Source organism: Acomys russatus, chromosome 9 (assembly GCF_903995435.1).
Source record: "Acomys russatus chromosome 9, mAcoRus1.1, whole genome shotgun sequence".
NCBI lineage: Eukaryota > Metazoa > Chordata > Mammalia > Rodentia > Muridae > Acomys > Acomys russatus.
Window position 1 is genome coordinate 536,359 of NC_067145.1, and position 26,683 is coordinate 563,041.

Consider the following 26,683-nt stretch of genomic DNA (forward strand, 5'->3'; position numbering starts at 1 on the left):
TCCTAATTTCTTCCTCTGCAAGCTTGTCATTTGTGTATAGGAAGGCTACAGACTTTTTTGAGTTGATTTTGTGTCCAGCCAATTTGCTGAAGGTGTTTATCAGCTTTAGGAGTTCTCTGGTGGAATTTTGAGGGTCACTTATGTACACTATCATATCATCTGCAAATAGGGATAATTTGACTTCCTCCTTACCCATTTGGATACCCTTGATCTCCTTTTGTTGTCTTATTGCTCTGGCTAGAACTTCGAGTACTATATTGAAGAGATATGGAGAGAGTGGGCAGCCTTGCCTTGTTCCCGATTTTAGAGGAATTTCCTTGAATATCTCACCATTTACTTTGATTTTGGCTGTTGGCTTGCTGTATATAGCCTTTATTATGTTGAGGAAAGTGCCTTGTATCCCCGATCTCTCTAAAACTTTAAACATGAATGGGTGTTGGATTTTATCAAATGCTTTCTCTGCATCCAAGGAGATGATCATGTGGTTTTTAATTTTAGTTTGTTTATATGGTGGATTACATTGATGGATTTCCGTATATTAAACCATCCCTGCATGCCTGGAATGAAGCCTACTTGGTGATGATGAATGCTATCTTTGATGTGTTCCTGTATTCGTTTTGCAAGTATTTTATTTAGTATTTTGGCATCTATGTTCGTAAGAGAAATTGGTCTGAAATTCTCTTTCTTTGTTGAGTCTTTGTGAGGTTTAGGTATCAATGAGACTATGGCCTCATAGAATGAATTTGGTAATTTTCCATCCATTTCTATCTTTTGGAGTAGCTTGAAGAGTATCGGTATTAGCTCGCCCTTGAAGATCTGGTAGAATTCTGCACTGAAACCATCTGGCCCTGGGCTTTTTTTGGTTGGGAGACCATCGATGATTGCTTCTATTTCTGTAGGGGAAATGGGACTATTTAGTTTCTTTATCTGTTCTTCATTCAACTTTGGCAAGTGAAATTGATCAAGAAAATCGTCCATTTCCCTTAGATTTTCAAATTTTGTGGCGTATATGCCTTCAAAGTAGGATCTTATGATTCTTTGAATTTCTTCAGTGTCTGTTGTTATGTCTCCCTTTTCATTTCTGATTTTGTTGATTTCAATACTGTCTTTCTGCCTTTTAGTTAGTTTGGCTAATGGTCTGTCTATCTTGTTGATTTTCTCAAAGAACCAGCTTTTGGATTTGTTGATTCTTTGGACTGTTTTCTTAGTTTCTAATTTGTTAATTTCAGCCCTGAGTTTGATTATTTCCAGGCGTCTACTCCTCTTGGGTGTTTCTGCTTCTTTTTTTTCTAGGGCTTCCAGTTGTGTCGTTAAGATGCTTATGTGCGATGTTTCCAATTTCTTTTTAAAGGCACTTAGTACTATGAATTTTCCTCTTAGCACTGCTTTCAATGTATCCCACAAATTTGGGTGTGTTGTTTCTTCATTTTCATTGAAATTCAGAAACTCCTTGATTTCTTTCTTTATTTCTTCCCTGACCCAGGTGTCATTTAGCAGAGAGTTGTTTAGTTTCCATGTACGTGTAGGCTTTTTGTTATTTCTGTTGTTGTTGAATTGCAGCCTAAGAGCATGGTGATCTGATAGGATACAAGGTATTATTTCAATCCTCTTGTATCTATTGAGGCTTGCTTTGTGACCTACGATGTGATCAATTTTGGAGAAGGTTCCATGGGGTGCAGAGAAGAAGGTGTATTCTTTCTTGTTTGGGTGAAAGGTTCTATAGATATCTGTTAGATCCATTTGACCCATGGCATTGGTTAATGATGTTATTTCTCAGCTTAGTTTCTGTTTCAATGACTTATCCTTCAGTGAGAGTGGAGTGTTGAAGTCTCCCACTATTATTGTGTGGGGATCGATGTGTGGTTTAAGCTTTTTTAGGAGATCTTTTACAAATGTGGGTGCCCTTGTATTGGGAGCATAGATGTTCAGAATTGTGATGTCATCTTGGTTGACTTTACCTTTGATGAGTAAGAAGTGTCCTTCCTCATCCCTTTTGATTAATTTTGGCTGAAAGTCTATTTTGTTCGATACTAAAATGGCTACGCCTGCTTGCTTCTTGTGACCATTTGCTTGGAACATTTTTTTCCAACCTTTTACCCTGAGGTAATGCCTTTCATTATGGGTTTCTTGAATGCAGAAGAATGTTGGATCTTGTTTATGTACCCACTCAGTTAGTCTGTGTCTTTTTGTTGGAGAATTGAGGCCATTGATGTTGAGAGATATTAATGACCAGTGACTGTTAAGAGTCTTAATTTTGATGTTGTTTCCCGTCGAGCGTTTGTGTAGTTGTGTTTTTGCCATGGGATAGTTATCTATTTGCTGGGTAGTTTTGGTTGTAGCTTGACCCTTTGGGATGGAGTTTTCCTTCTAGTACCTTCTGTAAAGCTGGATTTGTGGATAGGTACTGTTTGAATTTGTTTTTGTCATGGAATATTTTGTTTTCTCCATCAGTGGTTATTGATAATTTTGCTGGGTAAAGTAGTCTGGCCTGGCATCTGTGGTCTCTTAGGGTTTGCAGGATCTCTGTCCAGGCCCTTCTGGCTTTTATGGTCTCTGCTGAGAAGTCGGGTGTAATTCTGATAGGTTTACCATTAAATGTTATTTGGCCCTTTTCCCTTGCAGCTTTTAATATTTTTTCTTTGTTCTGCATGTTTTGTGTTTTGATTATTATGTGGCGGGCAGTTTTTCTTTTCTGGTCAATTCTATTTGGTGTTCTGTAGGCCTCTTGTATGTTTATAGGCATTTCTTTCTTTAGATTGGGGAAATTTTCTTCTATGATTTTGTTAAGAATAGTTTCTGGGCCCTGGAGTCTGATGTCTTCTCTTTCTTCAATGCCTATTATCCTCAGATTTCTTCTTTTCATGGTGTTCTTAATTTCTTGGATGTTTTGTGTCAGGAGTTTTCCAGGTTTGGCATTTTCTTTAATGGTTGATTCAATATCTGTGATTGTATCTTCTAGACCTGAGATTCATTCTTCCATCTCTTGGATTCTGTTAGAAAAGCTCACCTCTGTGTTGCTCGCCTTCTTCTCTGAGGTCTCACGTTCTCGTTTTTCTTCTGTCTGTGTGTTTATCATTGAATCCATTTTCATTTTCAGATCTTGAACTGATTTTTTGATTTCTTTCATCTGATTTTTTGTATATTCCTGAGTTTCTTCCATTGCCTCTTTATAGGTCTTCAGAGCTTGAACCGTTTTATTTATTTCTTTCATCTGGTTGTTTGCATTTTTCTGCAATTTTTCCAGTTTTCCTCTATGTGCTTCTTTTATGTCTCTCACCTGTTTGTCTGCGTCTTCCTGCATTTGATTACGAATTTTATTTGTTTCCTCCATTATCATCCTCATTACTAAGGATTTGAGGTCATTTTCTTGTATTTCCGTTGTATTTGAGTTCTCTGGGTTGTTTTCTTTGGGATAGCTGGAAACTGGAGACGCCATGTTGTTTTTGGGCTTTTTCGTTGTCCTTTAGACATCTTGCCGTCTTTGTTTTTGTTGGGTAGCTTCCAGAGTTGGATGGAGAGTGTCTGACGATAGATTCACTTGTTTTCTCACGATTTCCCATAAGCTGCGTGCTCAAAGCTTCACTGGTGTGGATGTTAGGAGGTTAGCCCTGTTGTTCTGGTCTCTCACAGCCAGTGATCTTCAGCCCCCCTGTGCTGTGGATCCTGCAATTGTTCTGGGTCTCTGAATGAGCGTTGGGTCAGGCCAATGTATCCACAGCCTTCTGTGTTCCCTGCCAAGTCCAGCCAGGAGCACTGGGCCCGAACCACGGGCTGAACTCAGCTAGATTCTCAGGGCCTGAACCGTCTGCCAAGCTCAGCTAGGGATTCTGGGCCCAAAATGCACACAGGGTCCAGCCAGAATTTTTGGGCTGGGACTACGCACCAAGCTCCGCTAGGGCCTTTTGGCCCAAATTGCGTGCTGTGGTCAGTTATTGACTCAGGGCCCGAACTGACCACCAATCTCAGCCAGGAATTCTGGATTCAAACTGCACACTGTGTCCAACCAGAGTCTTAGAGCTGGTGGAACCGAGCGCTCTGTCCAGCCTGCGCCACAACAGGAGAACTGCGGCTGCTCTGAGTTAGCACCAGTGGTGGAACCAAGTGCTCCGCCCAGTCTGTGTCACCGCAGGGGAGCTGCCGCCGAGCTGAGGTGGTGCCTAGGATGGAATTGAGCACGCCACCAAGCCTGCGACACAGCAGGAGAACTGCGGCTGCTCTGAGTTAGCGCCAATGGTGGAACCAAGTGCTCCGCCCAGACTGTGTCACTGCAGGGGAGCTGCCGCTGAGCTGAGGTGCTGCCTAGTGTGGAACTGAGTGCTCGGCCAAGCCTGCGCCACAGCAGGAGAACTGCGGTTGCTCTGAGTTAGCGCCTGTGGTGGAACCAAGTGCTCTGCCCAGACTGTGTCAGAGCAGGGGAGCTGCCGCTGAGCTGAGGTGCTGCCTAGTGTGGAGCTGCGCCTTCAACTAAGCCTGCACCACAGCAGGGGAGCTGTGGCCGAAGCTGAGTTAGTGCCTCGGGCAGAATTGCTTGCTGGGCCGGGGCAGTACCCGGGACTCTGGCGCCGAACTGTCCGCCGAGTCCAGTCTGGGTCCGAAGGCTCCACGCGACCCAAATCCTGCCCCGAGTCCCCTCTCCCGCAGCAACTCCCACCAGCCACCACACCAATCGCCTCCACCGGAAGGCTATAAGCTGCAAACCTCAGCCACCGCTGCTGGTGCCACTGGTGCTGCTGCCTTTGCCGCTGCCGCTCCGATCAGAGAAAATCCATGCTCCTCCCGTGTGCAGGGGCACGCAGGTCCTCCGCACCCTGGTCCCTCCAAACCGTGGAGCACTCCCGCTGCCGTGATGTTCCGACCTCGGTGTTCCTGGCTCAGAAATCTGTGCAATTCCCTGAATTATTCACTGGAGCCTCCAAACGCGGTCCACACTGCTCGCCGCCATCTTGGATCCCCTTCTGTAGTCCTTTTTGGTGGAGAACTGACTATATTTTTAGACTGGCCTTGAACTACAGTAATCCTCCTCCCCCAGTCTCCCCAGTGGTGGGATTGCAGGCCTAAGCTACTATGCCTGGTTTGAGATTTTATTTTTCGTCATTGCTGATCTTTTCTCTTTAACTTGCTGTACTTTGGCTTTTTTTTTCAAGTTCTATATTTTACAAACAGTTCTTACTTTAAAAAACAAATTCAATTTTACTTAACTACGTACCATGAAAGCCCATTATGTATCAGTCCCCTTGTTGGACTGGAGCTGAACAGCAGGTGAAGGGCTTATGTTCTAGCTAACAATGTAAGGAAGACAGTCCTGTCTCCATCAGAGGTGTTAGGGCCCTGACACTAATGAATTCAAACATGGTATCAGCTAAATGGGGACTTGGAGGCTCCCCATTTAGGTTGCTGGATGCTAGGAGTATGGCTACTGACTAGACAGCACCCCTCTCACAGAAAAGACAAATTGTAAGTGGCTATATGGCCTTGCCATGACCTGCCAGGGACCACCAATCCCATATTAATGCAGACAATATGATGAAGTCTAATATAGCAATATTTGTGGATTCTATGATAGCAGAATGAGTGGTCAGCCCCTCTTCTCTTCTTCTTAATAAGGTGACATTGAAGGGGGGGGGACACGGCCTGAAGGAATAATCATGGTTGGTCACATAAGGCACGCTGGACACACTTGACTGAATGAGGATCGGCTCTGAAAGTATGCTGAAGAGCCAGCCATGTACAATGGTCCCTTCCACGGAGATGAGGAAGTCAGTAAAGTCCCCATTAAGCCAAATAGGATGTTTGCATTCACCATTGAAGAGGGCAGGGGTCAGAGTATCATCAGCTTGCATTCCAAGCTAAGTTGCTTTACTTTACCCAGATATACCAAGCTACAATGTAGAGGATTAAGGCAGAGAAAGAGTGTAACCAGCTACTTAGAACAATTCCTGCTATTGTTGGCTAGAGAGGTTTGGGAGGAACAAGGCTGGACACAGCTTACAGGAAGTTGTGAGAACATTGGTTTTCAGGAAAAAAAGGTCAAGTTGAAGAAGTATTGGGAAAACTGGAGTTTTTAGTGATGAAATGACTGATTCCATTGGGGTGTAAAGCAGTGGCAGGAGATAAGGTTTCTGATTTGGATTATGGGGTAGGTGATTGGTGGGTAATGAACTAAGCCAAGAAGGTAATGAGTAAATAAGATTTGCCTTGACAAAGCTTAGGAACACACTGGGCTGAGGCATATATTAATTAACCCACTCTAGAGATCATGCTGCATTCCTCACACATGTAGAATTAAGACTTGTACTTTGTAGAAGGCACAGCAACATGGATCATTTGTCTTCAGGAAGTTTCATGGCTCATCCTTGGAATATCATACATCACTTTCCCTTACTTTCCACTGGCCAAGGAATTAGAGGTGGAAACCAGGCTGGCACAAAGGGCCAGTGAAGCTTTTAGACACTGAAGTCTGAAACTCAGAGGAAGAGCTCTGCTGAAAACAGTAGAGGAGGCAAATGCGATTTGTGTTTGGAAAGCAGAGGAGAATTAGAGTCAAGAGCTGAGGCCAAGGACAGAACTCTTAATTTGACCACCTTACTAAGATGGTTTGGGGAAAGGAAGGTAGGAAAGAGCCTAAGAGCCCCTAAAGGGGCTTGAGGAGTCAGGCCAGACTTGTGCTGTGGAAAGTTGAGAGTGCATAGTTTCAAGCAGGCGGTGGAACACTGTAAAATGCCTCGTGGTGTAAATTCTAAAGGTGCCTCCGGATCAGACAACTGCCAGAGAGCTCACTGAATACTGATCTCACTACAAAGGAAAGAACCAAGTTCAAACTCCGAGGACCAAATCCAGAGGAGCCCAGGGTGGGTTCTAATGGATGAACCAGGTCCTTATGAGAACACAAATAAAAGCGCTTATTAAATGAAATGTCAAGCTCATTGCGTTTTGCTTTTGGAAAGGCCATTTCATGATGGATAACTGATATTTAGGATGCATAAGCAATCTTACCTACCTAACAATGCAGAATACAATTATATTTTCAGTCCCATAGGAGTTCATTTACATGATCAATTCACCTGTCTTGGGAAATAGAATTAAACATATGAAAGGAAAGTTGCTGGACTTTTTAGGGTTTGAAAACTAAGTATAATGCAAAAAGGAAACATTCTGCTGCAACTTTGCTGTAAACTAAGGCAAGTTGAAAGTCTTCACTGTCCCTAAAGAGAAACAGTTAGAGCCTGTATTCTTTGTGTTTCAACAATTGTTATGAGGTAACCATCTTTCATTGCTAAGGAGAGCTTTTCTTCCCTTGAGCATTGCTTATTAATGGGCAAGACAGAAATAAAGAGGCTTATGTTTGGGTTCAGGTAGGTACTTGATGTTCTGGCATTTAATACTGAGCAGCAAGTGCCAGTTTATTAATAAGTCGCCCACGGCTGTCCTTCCTGTCAGTTCCACTGAGTTCACGTCTCCTACTGTGGCATGTGCCAACACTTAAAAATGCTATAAAACTGTTTCCCTGTGTGATTAAATGGTTTCTCACTTCATACCAGAGTACTAAGCAATAACAAATCTAGAAATGATCTGTTGCTATTTATGGCGAAAGAGATGGTATCATGAATAATTTTCAATATGTTTTGTATTTTATTTAAAGCATATTTTGCAGTACTCCCCCAAATATTCAAACTCCTTGTAAAATCATCAAGAATTACATTATCATGTTCAGAGCCTTATTTACTATTTTTTTCAGCATATAATCTAATATTTGCACTTTGATACATTGACATTTTTAATGGTAGTACCTCACTAGTTTTACTTTTTAAAAATTCTAGCATTAGCAAATAGAAATGAAGCAAATGAAATGCATCAAAAATACTGATTTTTAATTAAAGTCTATTTTCTAGAATTTATTGAGAATCCTAATGGTCTTTTAATTCTGATTTCTGTTTTGGTACATGTATAACAGACCCTGAGTTAATAGTTACGGATTGGACTCATAGTTGGAGTGTTTTCAGTTTAGAAGTGTTGTGTGATCCTGTGGTAATGGAGAATACCATATTTCTAGCTCATTTTATTGCGTTCTTTTCATGCTTGATATCAGGGTCAGTCCCTTAAATAAAAAATGATGAGATGGCCATAAGCTGAGCACCCAGCAATCATCTCCCCATTATGCTAGATGGGAAACAGCACAGATCTAAAGTTGCACCATTCAAGAAATATGTGTTTGTTGATGAGAATTTTAAAGAGGGTACGCTTAGTGTCACCCTGCCCAGTCAGTGCTCCCTCATGCACAAAACCTCTTCTTCATTACAGGCCTATTTTTCTGCAAGTGTCATGTTCCTCTCATGATTTATTTAAAGGTATAATTTTAGTACCTCCATCCCCTCCCCTTTTTTTCATCTTTTTGTTTTTTTTTTACTTAGTGGGATATTGAGTTTGGTGGAGGAAGATGAGTGTGGAAGTGGAATTTGTATCCCTTTTCAGGTGTTCCGTTAACAAAGCCATTCAATTCGCTCACGTACTCACTCATAGAGAAAGAATATGACATGCCTTTGCACATGTCAAGTGCTGTGCTGGACATTGGGATAGAGCACTGTCTGGAAGAGGCATCTGCCTCTTACCTTTGAAAAGCCTTGCAAACTCCCTTCTATTTGTCCCATTATATACTTGGCTCTGCAATGAGGTTTCTGCTACCCATTAACACATTTGTTCATTGGATTGGTTATACTAACTGCTCTATCTTCTAGTCCCAGTGATTTGTCAGCATAAACAGTTACTTTCCATCTGTGCTGAACAGTGGAATGTGGTTCTGAGTAAGTGGGCCTTGTTACACGCATGCACATTCCATCACTTTGCCTTTCCACATCCATACAGTAGAAGGTGGAATATCACGAAGGACTCATCCAAGGGTTGTTATGGGCCAGTCCCTACAAGCCATAGCTGTGACCTCCCATTTTCCCACTGTCTGGAATTCAGGCTCATTGCTGCTCATAACTGCAGAATAGCTGGGGAGTGCGAGTGCAAATGAATGCTGAAAAACCGAGGTGAAGGACAATGAGAAGTGTGCCTTAGGCAACTGTTGTTCATTTTTCTTTTTCTTTTTTTCTTGCCAGTCTAAATAGACTCGCTTGTCTTCTTCCTTCTATAATTGATTCTGTTTCAGCAGGCTTTTGGGAGTTCAGATGGTAGGCAGCATTCTGTTTTCTTTTTCCAGTGCCTTGAGCATACTAAAAGAGTAAGAAAAGTAGATACCTTCAGATTTCACTGTTACTACTAGAAACACATTGATTTAGGAGCACTGCTGTACTGGTTTTCAGTGTTACTTTCCCCAGCTGGGGAATGAGTTTACCAAAATCCCCTCTTGGAAAGACTGTCTCCCCTTCCTCCCATCCCGTCTCCAGGCACAGTTATCAGGTGCAGCATCAGTGTTCTGCTACCGCTTGCACATGCCTTTGCCAGTTACTTCCCTCATCCAGTTAATATGGTGTAGGGGAAAAGGACCAGGAGGGAGGGAAGGACCATGCTGAGAAGCCCTATATTAATAGAATTACATACTGAAAGGACACAAGGAAAGGTCAGCCACTTAGCTGTATCTTGGAGATAAGGAGAAGTGAGGGATGCCACTTTCAGAGCAAGAAAGCTTGCTTGATCTAAAGTTTTTTTTTTTGTTTTGTTTTGTTGTTTTGTAAATGACAGGGAACATTTCAAAGTAAAGGGTGCTGTGTTTGAAGATTTCTAGTGTAGTATCTACCTTACCCTAGGGACCCAACAAGTTGTGTTGGCTGGCTGAAGATGTACACAAATATCTGTAAATTTTGCTTACCACATGCTTCCAGACATTGGCTTACACAGGGCTTACCACAGCCTTGTGGCAAAGATGGACAGTCTTATTTTAGGTTTATAAATGGTTAACTCAGAATCAGAGAGGTTTGACATTTAGCCAATAAACAGAAGGGATGCAGGCATTCTGTTTCAATCTTGTGCATTTTTCACTTCTGGAAGCAGGCATTTCGTTGTTAAGATGGTGCTGTGACATTTGTAGCCTGTGCTTTGGGGACTAGAGAGCATCAGCCCACTTAACTGAGCTATGGAACAGAGAGAGAATTCTTTATTAACCGAAGCAAACAGGTGGCTTTCCTGCAATTGTTGAAGGTGCCTTGTTTCTACTAGCTCAGGGTTTTGTACCCAGGAGGTTCTCTGTAACCACTGAACTAATTGAAGTGATTTCGGATATCTGCATCATATTTAGTTAAATTGAGCCAGCTCCCTGTTAGAAGCTGTCATACATTTTTTAAACCTTTGTAATCATAGTGTTTCAAAATATGTGTGTAGTGTATTCCAACCAAAGATTTTTTTCCCCCACTAATTCAAGGAATTTATTGCACATTAACTTGATTTCTGGTTTCCTGTTACTGTCTATGTCTTTCCATGCTTACTGAACCATAAAGATAAAAGATATTGATGTTTTCTTCAGAAATATATGATGACTCAATGACCAATCTGTAAGAGTCACAGCATTGACTGGAGAAGTTAAAATTGTATATTTTCTCATTGATTTTTGGCATCATATCAAAGTTTTCCATCTCAATCCAACTGTTCTTGTGTCCTCCACACACCTCTCCCCTGTACTGTTGCCAGCTGCTGTCCTCCTTGGTGGCAGGCAGTAGGCCACAAGGCATCTAGCCACTTCCTCCTTTCCTTCATGTTGCTCATTTAACTGAAGCCTGCGTGGGATTGTGCTGTTTACCTCCTGGATGTCTCTGAGGTCATGGATTTGAGGTCCTGTTTTAAATCCAGGTGCCCCTCTTAATCCCCTTAGATCTCAGAGATGATTAGAGAGTATTTACTGCCAAATGAGCAAGAGGATTGAGCTTAAAAAATAAATGAAATGCTATAAGGAAGTCTCAACATTAGAAGTCATATTTTTTCATGGTGCCGTAGGAAGATTTATTTCATTGTCTTTGGAAACACCTGTGTTTTCCAAAACTGTATCCAGGAAGCAGAGCAGGCCATGGGCATCTTTGTGTGTGCATGGCTCATAGAAGGTGGATAAGAAATGAATGAAGATGAAGGGTTGGGTAGGAATAGATCAATGATGGCAGTTCTGAATGCACTTTCTGGTTTCTGTTTTTGCTTGACTGGGATGTGGTTTTTTTGTTTGTTTGTTTGTTTTTGTTTTGTTTTGTTTTCTTTACCATTCATTCTCTCATTCTTTTTTCCAAGTGCAAGATTTTTAGAACTAGAAAGATAGACAGAACCACCCTCATTATTAGTCTCTACTGGAGAATGACTGCCTTTAGTGCCTCAGCCTACTGATGTGAATCTGTGGGAAAGGGTGTGTAACTGACAACTTGGTAATAATAACTACATCTTTAAAAGTGGGAGATGGACATCATGGGTGTCAATGTTTCAATCTGATGAGTTTTTGGTAAGAATTCTACAAAGGTTCTTATAGTAGTTGTCAACAAAAGTGATGCTTAGTAAAATGAGATAACAAGATACATTCTGGGGGCTGACGAGATGGCTTAGCGGATTAAGGGCCTACAGCACAAACCTAATGAGCTGAGTTTGGTCCTGAGAACCTATGGAAAGGTAGAAGGAGGGAACCAGATCTACAGAGTTGACCTGTAAATCACACACAGACTGTGTCATCACGTCATATACTGCCAAGAGCCACCCTGTTAAGGGAGCTCACTAGGCATGAGGTCTGTCTAGGAGGTGATCTGGTATTTGCAAGGTCTCTACCGTGATGCACTCCCAGAATTGCTTCCAACCTCTGACTGCCTTATCAATTGTGCTTTGTTGCATCTCTCTAAAATCTGGCACATGCCTTTAATCCCAGCTCCCAGGGAGGCAGAGGCAGGTGGATCACTGTGAGTCTAAGGCCAGCTTGGCTTACAAAGCGAGTCCAGGACAGCCAAGGTTACACAGAAAAACCCTGTCTTGAAAAACCAAAAAGAAAAAACATTTGGCATTCGTTTGAACTGTTACTTTCTGGGTATTGATGAGCTTTGATTGATCACACTTCCTATAGGATCTTGTTGAAGATGTACTTTTTGTTATTCAGATGAATTAATCCCTGATTATGGAATTCCTGATTTGATTCAAATAGTTTTAAAAGTTAAAGTTAGTTTATGGCTGCAATAAACACTTTTATGGACCTCCAGATGCCTCACTAAGGATACCCTGGAAGTAGATTTATGACCTCAAATAAGCCTCCATTCCAGACAGTACCACGAATCCTGGTATTTCACCATAAATATAGACAAGTTGGTTTAAACTTCTCATGAGCCCAAAATGGAACGGGGCTACCTAGAGATGCCTGAATTTACTGTTTCTTAGAATGAAAGACATATAAAATTATTGTCCTGAACTCATAATAAACTAAGAGATAGCTAGATAATGTATAGTTAGGTCAATCTTAACTGATAAGTTGGATATTCTTCTAAGTTTTAGGCCCTGTTAACCTTTAGGCCTTGTCAACTTTTGTCACTCTGAACTCACTGTGAACTTATGTAATGGATACTTCGATAAGAAATGTTTAGATTTAAAACATGTAACCTGTTGTACTTTAGAATTTATCTGTTTTTGTGAATGCCTTTTTTTTTTTTTTAACTATGAGGTAATACCCCTTTCTCAGAAGTGTAAGTATGGCCACCAACAATAAATGGTGTTGAAACTGGGAAGCTTAACTTCACTTAGAGTTAAGAGGCTTAACTTCATCCACCTTTTCTCTTGAATGTATGTGTGTGTGAGTGGTTTATTTTCTATCTCCCTCTTATTTCCTATTTCCCTGTAGATTCGCAAATAAGTTGGCAGACTCAGGACTTTTTTTACTGGAGCCTAAGTTTGCATTAGCTTACTGGAGATCCCCACAAAGAGTCATATCTACAGATCAAAGAGCCTCCTTTTACAACTCCCATGCAGTTTCTGGCTAAAGCCTCAGCCATAGGAAAATTGTGGTCAGTTTAAATTTTCCTACAGCCAGTCCCCAGAAAAGAAACCCTGGGCTCCCTTCCTTTTCCTCTTTCTTCTTTTAATCCTAATCAGTTGCCTGAGCCATCAGCTCTGGCGGCCCAAGACATAAAGCAAACTGGAAGGGCATCTGCATCCAGCCACAGAGACCCCACCCTGGACCTCTTCACAGCTGCAGCCGGGCATTAACAGTATACACAATACTAGTATGATAATAACAATTTTAAATATGTTGAAAATGTATCCTGAACTTTTTCCTTTAAGCACAGGCTAACAGAAAAACAAGACTTCAGGTTACAGAGCTTCAAGTACTGAGAACTGATGATCAACAAATGTTTCCTGAGGTGGTGGCAAGTCAACAGTGTACACATGATGACTCATCTTCTGCTTCTGTTTTACAGGGGAAGATGGTGAAAGGAATGGGAGGAGCTATGGATTTAGTGTCCAGTTCCAAAACCAAAGTGGTGGTCACCATGGAGCATTCTGCAAAGGTAATGCTCACGCGCTCCGCTCCCTCACAATTTTAAAACTTCACAGTCCATTGAGTCTCTGTATACTATGTCACAGACTGTGGTTTTTACTTTTCCCTGGCTTACTGAAGTTGATGGCACTTACGTTTTAGATGGAAAAACACATAAAGGTAGCAGTTTATTGCCTGGCCAGAGGCTTGTTCACCTTTCAGGGAAGCCAGGTGCCAGGTGTTCTTTAAATGGTTTTCTTGCATGCACAATCTGAAGTAAAACAGCCTCACTGTCTCTGAAGTCGGTGGAACTATGTTGGGGCGGATGTATCGATTCCTGATTTAAGATGATTATAGTCGATGTTCACTGTGTTCAAATGAAAAGTGCAATAGAGTATCGTTTTTTTAACAGCAGTTGTGTTCAAGTGGACAATATGGCCTCTTACCAAGCCTGTGGTGTCCTTTGCGGAACATATTAGAAAACAATGGCAATGGTGATGGCATACATCCTCATTCTGAAAAGCACATTTTTGCCAAATTGTCAAATAGATATGGGCTGCCTCCCAGATGCTAGGTGACCTCAGCTAGGATTTGTGTAAGCAGAAATCACAGATTTAATGGAGTTCATTTCAACACTTTCTCTCTCCTCTCCTCTCCTCTCCTCCTCCTGCTTCTTCTCCTTCTTCTTCTTCTTCTTCTTCTTCTTCTTCTTCTTCTTCTTCTTCTTCTTCTTCTTCTTCTTCTCTTCTTCTTCTTCTTCTCCTTCTTCTCTCTTCTCCTTCTCCTTCTGCTCTCTCCTTCTCCTTCTTCTTCTTCTTCTTCTTCTCCTCTCCCCTCCCCCCCCTTCTCTCTCAGCTTTTCAAGACAGAGTTTCTCTGTATAGCCTTAGCTGTTCTAGACTTGCTTTGTAGACCGGGCTGACCTTGAACTTAAGAGACCCTCCTGCCTTTGCCATCCTGAGTGCTGGGATTACAGGTGTGCACCACCACCACCTGGCCACTTTCAACATTCTTCCTTCTTTTGTACTATAATAAAAATAGCTAACATTTATGGGGCTTTTACTGCATGTCAGTCATTTCTGTGTTTCTGTGTACATGCCCATGAAGATGATAATAGGTCTCTTATTTGTTACTGCATTTATTTATATATTTGTTTACTTCCTTAAGTGTCTGTGCATATACGTATGCACACCTGCATCCACTTGCCACAGCATGTGTGTGGAGGTCGGAGGACAACTTGCAGAAGCTCAGGCTGTGAGCCTTCAAAGAAAGTATCTTTGCCCACTGAGCCATCTTACTGGCTTCTAGTGATAATTTTTCTTCCATCGCCCATCCCCACCTTCCTCTCTTCCTCCCTTCCTCCCTTGGGTCTGTTGTTTTGGTTCTGGAAGCAGAACCAAAGTCACTTGGTTGAGGACTTATGACTAGTGAGTTGAGACTAGTCTTTCACGGCAAAGCCTCCCTTCTGACACAGAACTATTATTACACCTGTTTACTTCTTAATGTCTTTCCTGTCAGGACCCATTGATTTCTGATTATTTGTGAAGTCAGTACTGGGTGGTCTGTTCCTCACTTCCTCAGTTTCTCCTTTATTAATCTCATGTGGCTCATTAAGCCAAATGGAATGGTGGTGTGCCTGCCTGGCTTTATTTAGTGATGCACCACTGCTGTGAAGGAGCGTGGGACTAGATTTACACTTCAATTGCCAGCTGGGGGAGTTCTGTTGGCGATGGGTGCCTAATGCTAAGTGCCCTAAGTATGAATTAGCATAGGTTGTTTAGTAAACAGTGGGAAGTGAGCAGTGGGGCATGAACGTGGGATAATAGAAGTGGAGCCAATGCAGGTGACTTCTGCGAGATACCTTGCACAGCATCCAATATGCTCATTTCAGAGGTGGGAAGAGCTCCAAGCTGCAAATCAAATCTAAGTCTTGTCTGGAACATAGTGTCTGTTTGGAGGGAACTCTGTCCAACTTCCCTTTGGTTGTGACTTTAATGTTGGTACATAGGCATTGGAGTCTGACTTATTTTGGATTATTTTTGTACATTCATTTTCAAAACATTAGGCCTGTATTTAGCAAATTTACTCTTTTTTCCTCACCAAAGTCTTTTCTTCTCAGCTGGAATTTCTGATGAAAATAAATGATACTTGAAACTTGTAGCTGACCCCATTCCTGTTAAAGCTTGCTGCAGATGCAAGATCGCATGTTTTACCTTCCTCTTTTCTTCTTTTCTCAGTGAGAAATTGGATTGTTTCACAACAGAATTGGAGTGTTTTCCACAGATATTTTCATTTGAACAAAACAACAGAAAATCTACTTATGATTAATTTTCCCCAAAAAAAATTAGAGGGAGGGGTTGTTTTGTTAGATAGTTTCATTCTATAGTCCAGGCTTGTCTGGAACTCACCCTGTAGCCAAAGCTGGCCTAAAACTCATGGTGATCCTCCTGTCTCAGAGTACTGAGACTACAGGCATGAGCCACCATTCATAACTATGATTAAAACAATCATAAGAGAGTATTCACACATAGCAGTTAGATAATGGCCAAATACTAACCAATGGAGTGTTTGTCCTCACACCTCACCTCTGGTCCTAGCGTGTGTGATGCTACTTGGGTGGGGCTCCTCTGGACTCACCGTGAATGGCAGCACTGTGTGAACCTTGCCACTTCCTCCCTGTGTTGTTTATTTTGGAAAGGCTGAAAAAGGGACAGGTGGGAAATTTTCCATTCCTGATAACCTCTCTGGTCAACTACACGTCCCCTCAGGCCAGCCTGGCAACTGCTAATGTCTTAAAACACACAAACAGCCCCCACAGGTTTATAAACTCAGAGCACAAAGCTCACAAAGGGATTCGAACTCGAGTTCAAATGTGATCTTGGAATCCTGAGTGATGCTTTTGTTTCCACGAGGGTCTGGACCTACCCACCCACCAGTTTTTCAGGTGTGGCTTTCTTTTTGCTTCTTTACTCACTTGTAGAAGTTACAGGTGTGTGGCTGACCTTCAAAATGTGTTTTTATTGTTTTAATAAGAACAAAGGAAACTTTGCAAAACTGGCTGCCTGTTGGTGTTGCTCCTAAGTGACTCCTTACTCTCTGGCCACCTCTAGGGTCAAGAGCAGGTGCAAGCATCAGAATGGAGTGCTGTTTTTACTGAGGTTGAGACATAATAGGACCAAGGCAGAATTGTATAGATAGTGCTTTCCTGTTGTCCTTCTATCTTTCTTTATTTTTTTAAAGTATAGTTGTTTTTTTTTTTTTAATAACTCTTGGCAAATTCCTTACATGCACCCTTCTTAGAACTGGAAAGGAAATAAGGAAGAATTTCTGCCCTTGCCAGCTAGAGCTATGCCTTACATTGCACAGACTTAGTGCCACTTTCTTGGAGACCATCTGAATAAGTTTGGAATGCAGGCAAGCCCCTGTAGGAAAGAGGCTGGGCTCAGAGTTTGATCCCATCTGTGCCAGTCTGTGTTTTCCTTTCCCTTGAAGGTGACAGGCACACGGACCTGCCTCTGCCCCTTGTCTTACCCAGATGTGTCCTCTCAGAAACCTTAAGTTTCAGAGAAAGTCCTTTGCATACCTTTTCCCTAGCCATAGCTCCAGAAGCTTTGGTGAGAAAGCCATCAACAAAGGCTTTGAAGGAAAACAATCTGAGAATGTGTTCCCTTTCTTGATTTGTGTTTCCTCAGATTTTATTACAGTTGCTTTCCCTGGATGTTTAGTAACAATAGCAGACGGCATTTTTGAACCTCTCCTCTGAACCACTAGAGTGGGATCAGTGCCACTTGAACATTTGTGATGCCTGGAATGTTTGAGTTATAATTTTAAGGATAAATCCAGTTATAGTACACTCTTCTTGTCTTCATTCTGTTTGCTAAAGGCCTTAACAACTGGGCTGAGTTACTTGGCTGCTCAGCCAATTTGGATCCACAAATGTCTAGTTCTCCATCCTTCTTGGGGCCTTACAACTTCTACTCCATTTTAGGGCACTATTTAGAACATTGTTTTTGTACCAACCATTGTCTTTCACTTGGTGGTTCCCGAAAGCAGTTGTCTCTTATTATAAGTCCATGGTGAACTCTAGAATTATAATTTCTAATTCCTGTTAAAGGACTCTACCTGGATGTTCCAGAGCCACTGCAACTACCACACGTTCCCAAATGAAATTATCTCCTTTTCACCCCAAATTCTCATCCTCTTTCTGGTCCAGCTAGAGCAATACCGATCTCCCCACTCCTATCTGAAGAGTCACCATGGGCTTCACCCCTACCTGAACTATCATCATGGTCCACACCCCTATCTAAGCCATCACCATGGTGCCTTTCTGCTTGCACCCCATCTTCATAAACATGGATCTGTAGTGCTCTGTAGTTTTCTCCTTGCTCCACTTTTCCTTCTCTCACTCATATTTAGGTCCCTGTTGCAGTGTCCTAAAGGGCTTCCAATTTTTTGATACCTTCCTTGGAATGAAGTACATGAACCAAGGAGTTCTTCTTTAAAATCTTGATACAGTCAACACTCCTTGGTTAACTTAGCCTTATGCGATCATGTTCCCTGTCCCATGCCCCTGTCTCATCTTTGTTTCCAGGACTTCAGTTCTGCTCCATGGTGTGGCTTCTGTCCTTGGGTCATCCTACTTGCCCCATCTCATCCTTTTGCTCTTACTTTTGGCTTACTACCACCTGTACAGAGTTATAGGCCAATGGGATAACACTTGATGGGTCTACAGGTGGAGTGCTTACTACCTTCTATGAGCAAAGGAGCCAAAGGAATGATCTTTGATGTTTTACCTTGAAATTTGGTAGGAAATCCTTATGTGGACGTGTTGGGTCACCTGCTTATGCAAGGATCAAATGTTTATCAAGAACTACTATGTGGTGGTTACTGTAATGACCGAGGAAATAAAAATGAAGAGTGTAGCTCTTCCTTCAGACGGCTCAGGCTGCTTATGTATTTATGATAGAAGGCTGTACGACAGATTGCGCAGCTGAGTAGACAGCTCATTTTGAAAGGCAACAAACTTCTCATAGGATGCATGGAGCCTTTTCAGAGATAGCTGATGGCTAGGGCTGAGTGTCACAGGGAGCTCAGTACTATATAAGGGAATGGACATTAGGGCAGTATGAGACTAGAACAGTGGTTTTTGAGGGATTAAGTATGTACTGGTCAGAGAGCAAAGTTGGAAGGGTTAGATGTGAGCAGACTTTAAATATTTTACACACACTTATTTACACACATGCATACATGAACACACAAGCCATGACACCTCTTTCTCTGTGCAGAAACCCTCCCACACTTCCCATCTCACTTAGATTGAAGCCTAAGTTTCTTACTGTTGTTTCTAAAGTATACATGGTACATGGTTTGACTCTGTGCTGCCACCACTGCTACACTCTCTCTCACTTTCCTCCTGCTGTACTCCCTTCCTGAAAGTTTGGAACATCCCAAGCAGAATTCTGCCTCAGGGCCTTTGCACTTGCTATTCTCCAAGCTTTGGATGCTTCCCCCTAGATAACCTGCATGCCTCAGGCCCCCACGTCACTCAGGCTCAAGGTCCAGGCACACTTTCTCTCCCTGCCTTCTCAATAGCCCTTTTTTTCTACACCTCTTCCCTAGAATGTGAGGAACTCCATAAAAGTGTGGACTTTGTGTGTTTCAAACATGGGGCACCGTGGTGCCATTCCGCTAGAATGCAGAAATATCAGTCAAGCTCCACACATTCTTGTTGAATTGGTTTTTCAGACCGTGTTTGAGCACGCAGAGCACTTTTAACCCTTCCCAGTTGTGGATGCTTAGTGCTTCCGTTTCATCGCTGTAGATCTTATTATTTCCCCAACACAGACAGACAAGCCAGGTTCCACAGAAATTAAATACTCCAGTAAAAATCAAATATAAACAGAAAGTTCGACTTCAGCCCAGAGTCTAGATATTCTAAGCTCCAAACCTCCTTTACTTTGGGGAAGCTTTTCTGACAATGCCATCACTGCTCACAGCATGAGCCTAGTGCTTCATTCTCAGCACCAAAGGCTAAAATCTATCCCCAGGGCTGCACTGGGAGGCAAAGCACTTAGGTTGCACTTAGCATTTACTGTAAGCAAACCAAGGCCTAGAACACAAAAGAGAGCTCTGTTCTGAGGAAGGGTTATGTTTTCGTTCTTTCTTTCTTTTTTACAGTGATAGATTTGGGAAAGAGTAAGAAGAATCATAATTGTATTGTTATGAATTTGATAATGAATCTTTAGGAATTTTTTTTCTGATTTAGTTTAATCTATCTGGTAGCACAGGTCTCATGTAGATATTTTGATGACTATTGTATCTTCTCCTTACTTTTTTTTCTGAGAGAATTATAAAAATGGACTGAAACTCATTAATCTCTTTTATGTGAGACCAAATGAGTTACTAAAGTCAACAAATGTGAAAGATTTTTGCGATATTTTGGCAACACTGAAAAGTACTCCCAATTAAATAAAGTATACATTTGTTTGGATTAATTCATAATTAATGGTAGTTTCTGCTTGTGTTTTTTACCATCCTGAGAAGCTTATCATTTTTTTCTAGACTGATTGTTAATTAGACTATAGTTTGAAAGGAAAAAAGTCCACCTTGAAAAAAAAAGTCAAAACTCTGATGGGATTGAGGTATAGCTTTGTAGTAAAATGTACACCTGGCACACACAAGGTCTTAGTACCATCAAAAAATAAAACTAAGAATGTAGACATGTTTTCATGTTTCTGCCCATCTATTTCTCCCTTGTAATGGATAGTGGAGGGAAGGAAGAAACACGGAGCACCAAAGAGGGTCATCATGCTGGAGATGGCCTTGGGACACCGGAGTAGACACAATATACGGAATATTGGAGAGGTTGCTCTGAAAAACTAGAAAGGGCATGGCCATTTGAATCTGAGGTGACGGCTTGTAATTTGGTGCATTTTCCCAGTAGCTGGTGCCGTGGGAATGACCCAATTCCTAGAACTTTCTGTTGTGTGGAAAAAAATGAGCTGCTTACATGAGACTGAATGCATTCTGGTGCCCTGAAATGTACCGTTATGATGGAAGAGATGTCATCATTTAGCCAGAGATGTTCATTAATACAAAATATTGTTCTAGGATTTCATGTAGAGACCTAAGGAATTAAAGAGATCTCAAGAAAGCAAACACTAGAAAATTCTGAGGCCAGACACTAAATCAGTTAGAAGAAAAAGTGGGGAAGAGCCTGGAAACACATTGGCACAGGAGACAACTTCCTGAATAGAACACCAAGAGCCCAGGCCTTAAGGTCAACAATTAATAAATGGGACCTCATGAGACTGAGAAGCTTCTGTAAGGCAGGAGACACTGTCAAGAGAACAAAGCGAGAGCCTACAGACTGGGAAAAAATCTTCACCAACCCTACATCTGACAAAAGTCTAATATCCAAAATATATAAAGAACTCAAGAAATTAAACACCACCAAAGCAAATAACCCAATTGAGAAATGGGGCTTGGAACTAAACAGAGAATTCTCAACAGAGGAGTATCAAATGGCTGAGAAACACTTAAAGAAATGCTCAACCTCCTTAGTCGTCAGGGAAATGCAAATCAAAACAACTCTGAGATTCCATCTTACACCCATCAGAATGGCTAAGATCAAAAATTCAAGTGACACCACATGCTGGCGAGGATGTGGGGAGAGAGGAACACTCCTTCATTGCTGGTGGGAATGCAAACTAGTACAGCCACTTTGAAAATCTATCTGGTGCTATCTCAGAAAAATGGGAATAGGGCTTCTTCAAGACCCAACTATCCCACTCCTTGGAATATACCCAGAAGATGCTCCAGCACACAACAAGAAAATTTGCTCAACCTTGTTCATAGCAGCCTTATTCATAATAGCCAGAACATGGAAACAGCCTAAGTGTCCCTCAGTAGAAGAATGGATAAAGAAACTGTGGTACATTTACACTATGGAATACTACTCAGCTATTAAAAACAAGGAATTTCCAAAATTTGTGGACAAATGGATTGAGCTAGAAATGATCATAATGAGTGAGTTAACCCAGAAGCAGAAAGAGTCAAATGGTATATACTCACTTATAACTGGACACTAACCCAAGGGGCAGGTCCCATGAAAGTCTTCACCTACCAGGAAAGTGGGATAGAGGTGAGGACATCCTATTGAGACTCTAGGTGAGAAAAATATAGGGGATAGGGAAGTGGGTGGATCCAGAGGGTCCTAGAAACCTACAAGAGGAACGTTATGATGGGTAGACCTGAGCCCAGGGGTTCTGTTTGTTCTAAGGCACCAGCCAAGGACAAAATGTGCAGTCATCATCAAACCCCTACCCAGATCTAGCCAAGAGACAGAACATTCTCCACAGTTAAGTGGAGACTGGGGACTGACTTTCACACGATCTCTGATGCCCCATATTTGGCCATGTCCCTTTGTTGGGGAGGCCCAATGGCACTTGGAGGGAGGATAGTGGACTACCAAGAAGAGACTTGATACCCTAGCACCATATTCAGGGGAAGGAGGTCCCCCTCAGTCACAGTCATAGGGAAGGGGGATTGGGGTGAAAGTGGAAGGGAAGGAGGAATGGGAGGATGCATGAGATGGGATAGAAAATGATATGTAATATGAATTATTATAGTTTTCAATAAAAATGTGTTTAAAAAAAAAAAGAAAATTCTGAGGCCACAAGTTGTTGACAAACAAATTGTAAAGTACCTAAGATATCGACAGGGAGAAAGAAATCAGAGAAATAGATGGAAGCAGCCGAGTTTAGGAATTAAAGTTATGATGGAGTGTAATGATATCAGGAGCTCTTAGTGAAGGCTTTTTTTTTTTGAGTCTTGATGGATTGCTCAGGTGAGCACTGAGTGTCTTGTTCCCATGGTCCTCTTGATTCAGTTTCCAAGGCGTTGGGTGGTCAGGCGTGCACCACTAACCCAGCTCAAAGCGCTGTAACTCCTACACTCAGTATCCAGCCTTCTGCCTTTTCTGACCTGTCTTTTGGAGAAGGTGAAGGAGAAAACACAATGATAAGTATGGACACGCTGCCGTACTGTAGATAGTCTTCATTAGAGTTGGTTTTCAGCCTTTCCGAATCAGTCATTGTTCCTGCCTTGTGGACCACTGATGTATACAGCTGTCAAACCACCCTGCAATGCTCAGCTCGGTGTGCTTAGGACACAGTGCTAAAGTGGGTGCCAGTCATGCTTTGTCTTGAGAGCTAAGCTGTGATTGCATTGCACTAGTGACATTTTTCATCTTTGTGCATCTTATTTTCACTCTCTCTATGATCTCTGCTATGTCTTGGAGCTAAATGTGAATGGAATCATCTAGCTATGTTGTTCTAACTGCACAAAAACACCAAGAGCTGCTTTCCTATGTGAGCCTTATGGTTTGTCTCCAAATATATACTGTATTTTCATTAGTTCTATGGGTCTCAGGAAATTAAGTTAGCTCCCCTTTTGCATATTTCTATATCAGACTTCATGTAAGGTCTTACTAGCTTGTAAAGAATTTATTGAGAGGTTATATGAATTTTAATTATAGGCTGTATAGAAAACAGTAGTTAACTTTTATTCTTTTTTTTTAAGGCGGCAGAAGAGACTTTTTTAAAAATTGTATTAATTTGTTCATATTACATCTTGATTGTTAGCCCTTCCCCTGTTTCTTCCCATTCTTCCCTCCCTCCCATTTCTCTCCTTCTCCTCTCCCCTATGTCTGTGACTGAGGGAGACCTCCTCCCCCTAAATATGCTCTTAGAATATCAAGTCTCTTCTTGGTAACTTGCTATCCTTCCTCTGAGTGCCACCAGGTCTCCCCATCCAGGGGACATGGTCAGAAAAGCCTTCATTGCTGGTGGGAATGCAAACTAGTATAACCACTTTGGAAAGCTATCTGGCGCTTTCTCAGAAAAATGGCAATAGGGCTTCCTCAAGACCCAGCCATCCCACTCCTTGGAATATACCCAGAAAATGCCCTACCACATAACAGGGACATATATATGCTCAACCATGTTCATAGCTGCTTTATACATAATAGCCAGAACATGGAAACAGCCTAAGTGTCCCTCGGTAGAAGAATGGACTAAGAAACTGTGGTATATTTACACGATGGAAACTACTCAGCTATTAAAAACGAGGAATTCCAGAAATTTGTGGACAAATGGATTGATCTAGAAATTATCATAATGAGTGAGTTCACCCAGAAGCAAAAAGAGACAAACGGTATATACTCACTTATATCAAAACACTAGTCCAACGGATACGTACCATGAAAATCTTTACTTACCAAGAAAGTGGGTCAGAGGAGAGGACATCCGATTGAGACTTTAGGCAAGAGTAGCATGGAAGAAAGGGGAAATAGTAGGACCCACAGGGTCCTGGAAACCTACAAGAAGAACTTTATGAAAGGCAGATCAGGATCCTGGGGTCCTCCTTAAACCAAGGCACCAGCCAAGGAGAATATAGGCAGTAAACTTCGAACCCCTACCAAGACCTAGCCAACGAACAGGATATTCTCCACCGTTGAGTGGAGAGTGAGATCTGACTTTAACATTTATTCTTACTAAGTGTCAGATGCTGCGTTTAATTTAAATCTAATAATACTATAAAGTAAGGCAGGCAAGAAAGTATGAACATACTGATCTCACACAGATAGTGTGAGAGGGGCCAGGTTTTATACAAATGTTTTTCGGTGAGAAGTCTACACCTTTCCTATCTGTTTTTATTATTTATCTATTATTATTTATGCAAAATGGTTTATAAACAGTCTCTGTTGATAGGGTACCATTAATGTTGTCAGTTGAATTCATCTTTCCTCCTAAAACAGGGTTGCTTGTTCATTAAAATCTACACAGCTGCCTTCACAGCAAGAGTGACTCTTTTTCAAATCATGAGAACAAAGTGAGAGCTCCCTGCAGGAAGTGATCTTCAGAGACTTACAAACTATTTACTTCGTTTGAAGTCAGACTTGGAATTCATTTGTCATGTCTTAGTTGAGCTATGTTAAGTGTAAGAAAACCTGACAACTGTAGAAGTTCAATGTTCATCATTAATTTCATCTGTTAAATATAGCTTCTGTGACATGCAGAATTTCAAATCTCACAAGGAAGGTGACAGTAGAAGAGAAGTGAAGATGAGGTTCTCATTCTGTTTCTAACTTTCATATAGAGTAAGATCTAGGAACAGCTTGTTTTGAAGGTGTAGTACGTAGTGAGCACTAGCTTTGACTAAGTAGAGTTTGTCTTTTAAAAAACAACCCATCCAAGATTGATAAGTCTTCCATTTTTATTTCTATTCTCATTCCTTTATATATCTATCAATCCTTCCATTCAGAAACTTCAGAATGTCATTCATGCCTTGCACTGACTTACACATACCAAAGCCTTCTTAACCATAGGTATATTACAAAATTGACAAGTAACTACAAGGAGTAAAATCATAATTAGATCCTGTTATCTGAAATACATTGCATTTGAATATATACTTGACTTGACACTAGTCTGGGGAACAATCTAAATTAATTCAAAGATGGATGTGTTAGCAGGAGAACAGGCTGTGGCGACACCTGTTGTATTTGGTGTGTTTAGATGCAAAAGAAAGCAGAAGCATTTTACTGTCTCTAAGACAAGACCTACAGTGTGCTAAGCCAGGCTTTGGCCTCAAAGGAAGTGTTCATTTATGCTCCTAGTTCTCTGTAGTTAACAAGGAGTTTAATCATAACTGGAAGAGACCCGAACTGATGTCATAGCTGGACTCCACAGAAACATCTAGGAAGCCACTTCTGTGCTGGAGCCAGGATGGGGCTGGGGAAGGGAGTTCGTGAAACCTTGTTTCTGCTCATAACCCCTCTTTCACTTTATGTTTGAAGAAAAGGGACCGTGACTAAAAGAAACACTGAAAAGAAAATGTTCATTTAAGCCAGGTCATGTATCTTATTAATGAGCAATCTAGAACTTAGACAATTTCAAGGAAAAACAAATAGTCACAAGAGAAAGTGAATACAATATACGGAGTCACCTGACCCAGCAGTGTTCTGGTTTGCATGGTCATTAGGTAAGAGTAGAATCAATTCTGATGATTGAAAATGACAACAAATTGTGACAGGCCTTCACTGGGAGGACTGAAAATGATGCTGGGGACTTTGAAGCTGCAAGCGGAAGCTTAAGAGAATTAAGCACTTATGTACTGCAACAAGAAACCAGTAGATAATCTCTAGACTTGACAGCAAGGAATAAGTAACTGCAATGCCTTATACGTAGGAGAAAATGCATTCAAGCATAGAACTGATGTGTTTTTCTGATGAAAAAGGAAGCAAGGCATTGCTGTTTTCTGTGCATCTGTTTTGTTTTGTTTTGTTTTTAACAAAAAAAGGAGGAGAAGGTTGGGTTGCATGTTTATTTTCCATGAATACACTCTGATCTGGGCAAATAACTACAGATTTTTTTAAAGAGGACCATTCTTTGGAAGAGAATAATGAGGAGGATATTATTGGAACTGCATATCAGGTGGTTCAGGAATTGAGGCTTGGGAGTACACATATGTGGGATGGGGTTTTCCTGGTAAGTCTCAAGCATTTGGTTGCTTGTATGGGTCCTCCCTAAGTTGTACCAGGGACAATAGCTGCCCAAGAAGAGAGGAGGGCTTGAGTGTACAAAGGCTTGGAAACAGCCTATTCTTCAAACTTGATGGCTCTGATAGATTCTGGTTTTCCTGCAGTCACAGTAATTCTTTGTAGGAATTGCTCCCTAAATTCTACTGTTGATGTTTTCTTATTGTTCATTAAAACAGGGAAATGCACATAAAATCATGGAGAAGTGCACATTACCTCTGACCGGGAAGCAGTGTGTCAACCGCATTATTACAGAAAAGGTAAACGCTCTCTTTCTTGACTCCACCCACACCTACTGCCACCTTCCTTGTTTTATTTAGAGACACATATGAGGCTTTTTAAAACTACCATCTGAAATTATTTTACATCAATAGCTGTAAGATTACCCTAGTCCGCGGAAGGAGAGGATGGGAAAATTAGTGTTTATAAATGTAGAATTGTTCATGTACGGCTCTCTGGACTCACACAGGCACCGTGGAACTCTTATCCTGGGTAGTTGTCACAGTGTGCTGTAATCAGAGAAGATGGGCCCATCTTGACATCTTAAAAGTGCAAATATTAGGATCTTAACCTGTTTTAGCACTGACAGCTGTACTGAAATAACCTTTAGCTTCTGCCTGTGTCGTTCACCGCTGCTCCTACAATACACATGGTGGTACCTAA

At 41.5% G+C, this 26,683-nt stretch overlaps 1 protein-coding gene across 1 annotated transcript in view; it reads left to right on the forward strand.

Annotated features, from left to right (window-relative positions):
- Window positions 1-26,683, forward strand: part of Oxct1 (3-oxoacid CoA-transferase 1) — a 120,752-nt gene that overhangs the window by 84,439 nt on the left and 9,630 nt on the right. The window contains exons 14-15 of the mRNA XM_051150910.1: window positions 13,362-13,451; window positions 26,200-26,280. Coding sequence (XP_051006867.1) covers window positions 13,362-13,451; window positions 26,200-26,280 — 171 coding nt within the window. The remainder of the gene's footprint in view (window positions 1-13,361; window positions 13,452-26,199; window positions 26,281-26,683) is intronic.